At 41.6% G+C, this 6,854-nt stretch overlaps 2 protein-coding genes across 6 annotated transcripts in view; both read left to right on the top strand.

Moving 5' to 3' along the window:
- Positions 1,217-5,094, top strand: LOC104763931 (cellulose synthase-like protein D3; the record flags this gene model as incomplete). Its single annotated transcript, XM_019237220.1, is given in 3 exon segments — positions 1,217-2,101; positions 2,194-3,001; positions 3,177-5,094. Coding segments are annotated over 3 exon segments (3,442 nt in total), but the record flags the coding sequence as incomplete, so codon positions are not given.
- Positions 5,311-6,854, top strand: part of LOC104744394 (ATPase family AAA domain-containing protein 3-like) — a 6,586-nt gene continuing 5,042 nt past the window's right edge. For 3 of the 5 annotated variants that reach the window (XM_019237222.1, XM_010465448.2, XM_019237221.1), the window contains exons 1-4: positions 5,321-5,856; positions 6,178-6,273; positions 6,542-6,652; positions 6,740-6,847. In XM_019237222.1, the coding sequence (XP_019092767.1) occupies positions 5,539-5,856; positions 6,178-6,273; positions 6,542-6,652; positions 6,740-6,847 (633 nt within the window). In that variant the 5' untranslated portion in view covers positions 5,321-5,538. Of the gene's footprint in view, positions 5,857-6,177; positions 6,274-6,541; positions 6,653-6,739; positions 6,848-6,854 lie in introns of all 5 variants that reach the window. The other 2 variants (XM_010465449.2, XM_010465450.2) reach the window with 2 other exon arrangements.

A 6,854-nucleotide genomic window follows, 5' to 3' on the forward strand; every position in this document is an offset into this window, starting at 1 on the left:
GGGGGGGGGGGGGGGTGGTGTGTTAACTTTGCATCCCATAACACATGCGTGATTGGCGGACCGTGTATTATAAAAAAAAAAACACACACACGTTAAATACACTTAAATCACCAAAATACCCTTAAGTTGCTTACGCGTTCCCTTAATCCCTTTGAATTTCCTAAAATACCCTTCGTTCCTCCTATTACATTTACATGGAAACGAACGCGTATTTTATAATTATAAAAAAAAATGAGACCTTTTAATTCGCTACCTTGTCCGAAAACCCAAAACTCAAAAAGGATTCCAAAAGGTTAAAAAAACACTAAAATTCTCCGCCGGTTTCTTCGCTCGCCGGCGTTTTGACAGTCGTCCTTCACTGTTACCGTCTCAAAAGCTACTGAATCTTTTTTTCAGTTAAAAAAAAAAAGAAATTCAATAGAGAGCTGTGAGATCTTTTGGATCTTCTTCTTCTTCTTGTTTCATCCTCTCGTCTTCCTTCTTCCATTTTTTTGTTTTATATTCATTATTTTAATGGTAAGATCTCTCCAGAGAATAAAAAAATTGGGGGGTTATCGTTGTTGCCATCATAACGTGTATTAGTAAAGCAGTAGTAGTGCTGATGTATTTGCTCACGACTAAGTCCCTTCCTCGTCTCTTCTTCTCTCTTCTCCTCCTTAACTAGTTTGGGCTACACGATCACATTCTTTTATTCATTATCGATTTCTTCAATTTAATTAAAGCCCTTTTCTTCTTTTTCTTCTTCTTCTATAATTCCTATCGTGTGAAGAAGATCTGAAGCTTAACCTTGCTCTGTTACAGCCTCTCAGGTACTGTTCTTACATCCTTGCTTTCTTGTTTAGTTTGTGTGTGAGATCGTCTTATTTAGTCCTGAATGTTGATTTTGATGGGAAGCTATATTTGTGGGAGTTGAGAGTTTTAAAATTGAGCTAAGTCATTTAAATTTTCCCTCTTTAGCTTCAGATTTAAGCTTTTGGTGGGGTTGTGAAACAATGATCATTGTCTTTTTCCATGTCTTTATTGAACATTACTATGAGATTTGTTCTTCCTTTAAGCTTATTAGATCTATAAATAATCATCAACCTTTAAGATCTTGTGAAAATTGTTAACAATGACTAGAAGAGATTTTGATCATTATTGGTTTTGCTTTGTTTCAGGGATCTGCCGGCTACAAAGTCCGGTGGATATTGTTTATTATTTAGACCATGGCGTCTAATAATAATCACTTCACCAACAGTAGATCCAATCTATCATCCAACTCTGATGCTGCTGAAGCTGGGAGGTACCAGCAGCCGCTTCCGTCAAACTCTGTGACATTTGCCCGCAGGACAAACTCTGGACGTTATGTCAACTACTCGAGAGATGATCTCGATAGCGAACTCGGAAGTGTTGACTTATATACCGTCCAGATTCCGCAAACTCCTGATAACCAACCCATGGATCCTTCCATTTCTCAGAAGGTTGAGGAGCAGTACGTGTCTAGTTCCTTGTTTACTGGCGGTTTTAACAGCGTCACTCGTGCTCATCTTATGGACAAAGTGATCGAGACAACGACTAGCCACCCACAGATGGCCGGTGCCAAAGGCTCTTCATGCGCCATTCATGGCTGTGATGTCAAGGTCATGAGTGATGGGAGAGGTCAAGATCTTCTTCCTTGTGAGTGTGATTTTAAAATCTGTAGGGATTGCTTTGCGGATGCTGTGAAACAAGACGGGATGTGTCCCGGGTGTAAGGAGCCTTACAAGAACACTGATTTGGCGGATTTTGCTGATACCAACAAGGGGCAAGGGCAGCAGCAGCAACGGCCTATGCTTCCGCCACCAGCGGGTGGGTCGAAGATGGAGAGAAGATTGTCACTGATGAAGTCGACTAAGTCTGGTTTGATGAGGAGTCAAACCGGGGATTTCGATCACAACAGGTGGTTGTTTGAGACTACTGGGACTTACGGTTATGGAAATGCTTTCTGGACAAAAGACGGGAACTTTGGGGACAAGGATGGGAATGGTGGACAGGGTATGGGACCGCAGGATCTGATGAGCAGACCGTGGAGACCACTTACTAGGAAACTGCAGATTCCTGCAGCTGTTATTAGTCCTTACAGGTGGAAAAGTTTGTTCTTGTTTCAAAATTTTATATCCAGACCGCTTACATTTTGTTCAAACTTTCGCTGACACATTTGATTTACTCGTGCAGGCTTTTGATATTTATCAGAATTGTTGTTCTTGCGTTGTTCTTAATGTGGAGGATTAAACACAAAAACCAAGATGCAATATGGCTATGGGGAATGTCTGTGGTTTGTGAGCTTTGGTTCGCCTTTTCTTGGCTTCTTGATCAGCTTCCAAAGCTGTGTCCTATTAACCGAGCTACGGATCTCAATGTTCTTAAAGAAAAATTTGAAACACCTACACCAAGCAACCCGACTGGGAAATCTGATCTGCCGGGACTTGATATGTTTGTATCTACAGCAGATCCGGAGAAAGAACCTCCTCTTGTCACTTCCAACACCATTTTATCGATTCTCGCTGCTGACTACCCTGTCGAAAAGCTAGCTTGCTATGTTTCAGATGATGGAGGAGCACTTTTGACATTTGAAGCCATGGCTGAAGCAGCAAGTTTTGCAAACATGTGGGTTCCTTTCTGTCGTAAACACAATATCGAGCCGAGGAATCCAGACTCATACTTTAGTCTGAAAAGAGATCCTTACAAGAACAAGGTGAAGGCTGATTTCGTTAAGGATCGGAGAAAGGTCAAGCGTGAGTATGATGAGTTTAAGGTTAGGATCAACAGCTTGCCTGACTCTATTAGGCGCCGTTCTGATGCTTATCACGCAAGGGAAGAGATTAAGGCCATGAAGCTGCAGAGACAGAACAGAGACGATGAAATAGTAGAGCCAGTCAAGATTCCTAAAGCTACATGGATGGCTGATGGTACTCATTGGCCTGGCACTTGGTTAAATTCTGGTCCTGATCATACCCGTAGTGACCATGCTGGTATCATTCAGGTACATTTCGGTTCAATTCAGTTATTTCATGTTCATTTGGTTTGGAGCATTGTAGTTCATTCAAAACTTAACTGAAGCCGGAGTTTGGTTGAATTGGGATTAACAAACTTTTGGTTTGGTTCAGTTTCTTTGCCGCCTCTAATATCAATATTTTTCAAAATTTTGGTAAGTGCAGGTGATGTTGAAGCCGCCTAGTGATGAGCCATTACATGGAGTATCTGAAGGGTTCATGGATCTTACAGATGTTGACATTCGTCTTCCTCTTCTTGTCTATGTTTCGCGTGAGAAGCGACCGGGTTATGACCATAACAAGAAAGCAGGAGCCATGAATGCGCTGGTCCGAGCTTCTGCAATTATGTCCAACGGTCCATTCATTCTGAATCTTGACTGTGATCATTACATATACAACTCTCAGGCATTGAGAGAAGGAATGTGTTTCATGATGGATCGAGGCGGTGACAGGCTTTGCTACGTTCAGTTCCCGCAACGGTTTGAAGGTATTGACCCGTCAGATCGATATGCAAATCACAATACTGTCTTTTTTGATGTGAACATGAGAGCTCTTGATGGTCTGATGGGTCCGGTTTATGTCGGAACGGGTTGTCTCTTTAGAAGAATCGCATTGTACGGATTTGATCCGCCTCGGGCTAAAGAACACCATCCTGGATTCTGCAGTTGCTGCTTCCCTCGCAAGAAGAAGAAAAGCCGTGTCCCTGAAGAAAACAGATCTTTGAGAATGGGTGGTGACTCGGATGATGATGAAGAGATGAATCTTTCTTTGGTTCCAAAGAAGTTTGGAAACTCAACTTTCCTTATTGATTCAATCCCAGTCGCAGAGTTCCAAGGCCGTCCTCTTGCAGATCATCCAGCTGTGCAAAACGGACGACCTCCTGGTGCTCTCACCATACCTCGTGAGCTTCTTGATGCATCAACCGTGGCAGAAGCCATAGCCGTCATCTCTTGTTGGTATGAGGATAAAACCGAGTGGGGATCTCGGATTGGTTGGATTTATGGATCTGTCACGGAAGATGTGGTCACAGGTTACAGAATGCATAACCGAGGCTGGAAATCAGTTTACTGTGTGACAAAACGGGATGCTTTCCGTGGCACAGCTCCTATCAACTTGACGGATAGGTTGCACCAGGTTCTCCGATGGGCTACTGGCTCTGTCGAGATCTTCTTCTCAAGAAACAACGCCTTCCTCGCTAGCCCGAGAATGAAAATCCTACAGAGAATTGCTTACCTAAATGTTGGAATCTACCCGTTCACATCAATCTTCCTCATCGTCTACTGCTTCCTCCCTGCGCTCTCACTCTTCTCAGGGCAATTCATAGTCCAAACACTCAATGTCACATTCCTTATCTACCTCTTAACCATCTCCATCACACTCTGCTTGCTTGCTCTCCTAGAGATCAAATGGTCAGGAATCTCACTAGAGGAATGGTGGAGAAACGAACAGTTCTGGCTCATTGGAGGAACAAGCGCTCATTTAGCTGCGGTTATCCAAGGACTGCTCAAAGTTGTTGCTGGAATCGAAATCTCATTCACATTGACATCTAAATCCGGAGGAGACGACGTGGACGACGAGTTCGCTGATCTCTACGTTGTGAAATGGACATCACTCATGATCCCACCGATCACAATCATGATGGTGAATCTAATAGCCATCGCGGTAGGGTTTAGCAGGACAATATACAGTGTGATTCCGCAGTGGAGTAAATTGATTGGAGGAGTGTTCTTTAGTTTCTGGGTGCTTGCTCATTTATATCCATTCGCTAAAGGGCTTATGGGAAGAAGAGGAAGGACACCAACCATTGTTTATGTTTGGTCAGGACTTGTTGCCATCACCATATCTCTCCTATGGGTCGCCATTAATCCACCTGCTGGTTCTACTCAAATCGGAGGATCTTTCACTTTCCCATGATTCAATAGGTTTGGTTTCTCAAAAATTCTCTCTCTCTCTTTGGTCCATGGAGACAGAGATTGGCTAAGAAACTCAAAAAGTACAGTTGAGCCAAACATAGAACAAGTCAAGAACTTCTCTCATTGTCTTATTTTTTGTTTGTTTGTTGGAAAAGGACATTGTTTTTTTACTTGTCTTTTTAAAATTTTTGTAATCTTTGATCTGTTGATGGAATTATTTATTTTGCTACAGTTAATCTATAATGTATTCAATTTTTTTTTTTTTTTTTTGTCAAATTAATTTATTCAATTTAAATTCCAGAGTCCGGAAATCTATTAAGAACGGGTCGGGTTATCGGGTTAAATATCCGGAAACCGACCCATAATGTTAAACCCGTAAAATTTAGCCCAACCAACACACAATTGTACCGTCGCATAAACCCTACGAAAACCTTAGAGAAGCTTCTCGTCGGAGGTTTGTGAATTTGTAATGGCAACAAATATTTCGGCTTCCAATTTCTTCTTCTCCAAGCCAATTTCTTCTTCATAAATCTTTTTTTTTTTTTCTTTTTCATTCTTTTTACAGCATTCGCGAATCCTGAAGAACCCTAAGTTTCGTTTCGTCTCGTTTACCAATGGCTCAGAAATGTGCTATTGGATTGATTTCAGCCATAGCAGCTTCGGCTTCTCTTGCGCAATCTAAAGTCGCTTCTGCTGATGGTCCTCTCAATTTCTCTGGATTCTCTACTTCTTCGATTCCTCAACAGCAGACTTCTCCTCCGGCTTCGCAAGCTCAGAAGCCACCGTCGACGGCTGGTGGTGGAGAGTCTTCTGCTCCTCCGCGAGCTCGGAATGATAATCCTAGGACCAGTTCCGGTGGTTTCGATCCGGAGGCTCTGGAGCGTGGAGCTAAGGCCTTGAAGGAGATTAACAGCTCCTCTTACGCGAAAAAGGTCTGGAACCTTCTCTTTTTTTTTTGGTTTGAATCTTCTCTGAAACCCTATCGAATCATGCTTAGGCTTAGGAAAGGGTTCATAGGAAGGTTTCTTTAACTTATAAGAGTTAGTATCTTTACTACATCTTCGTTTAGGGAAGTGAAGGCTGAGAAATGGATTCTTCTTTTAGGTTATAATTTGTATGATGAGGCTTAAAGAGATAGGTTTGAGCTTAAAATGGTAGTACTCTGTGTTGGATCTCTGAAGTGTTCTCTTTCTGTGTTTTTATCAGTTGTGGTTGAGCTCACAGTTGTTGTTGTGTATTTTGGTTCATTGTAGGTTTTTGAAAGTGTTAAGCAGCAAGAAGAGACAAAGCAAACTGAGTTTGCAGCTAAGGCGCAAGAGTTTAAAGCTATGCAAGCCCAAGCTGAAACTGTGAGTTCAACTAACTTTAACTTCATTATCCAATATTTTGATATTTGTCTGTTTATATGTATAAATATTCTTCGATTATAGTGTTACAGCTAATGGCTACATAATATAAATGAGTTAGCAACTTATCTTAGTAAACTTGAAAGTAGTTTCTTGTGACAAAACCTGCTTCCAGTGATCAATATGAGACATATTTTCTGCATCATTTCATTATTCGGTTTAGCTGCTTCTTGGCGGCAAAGTTTTGTGCCTGACATTTTCCATTTTACAGGAGAGGCATAAGGTTATATATGATGAACAGAAAAAATTTGCTCAACACCAAGCGCAGACAAAATCGCAGATGGCCCGTTATGAAGATGACTTGGCAAGAAAGAGGATGCAGGCATGTAATTCTCAAAACAATTTTTACAACTCTGGGAGTTTCTTTTTTTATTTTCTAACAGCTTCTGTTATGTATATAATTTTACAGGCTGAGAATGAGTACCACAGAGCAAGAAATCAAGAACTTGTGAAAATGCAAGAAGATTCGGCCATTAGACAGGAATCAGCTAGACGGGCTACTGAGGAACAGATCCAGGCACAGA

The sequence above is a fragment of the Camelina sativa genome, chromosome 15 (assembly GCF_000633955.1).
Source record: "Camelina sativa cultivar DH55 chromosome 15, Cs, whole genome shotgun sequence".
In the NCBI taxonomy this organism is placed as follows: domain Eukaryota; kingdom Viridiplantae; phylum Streptophyta; class Magnoliopsida; order Brassicales; family Brassicaceae; genus Camelina; species Camelina sativa.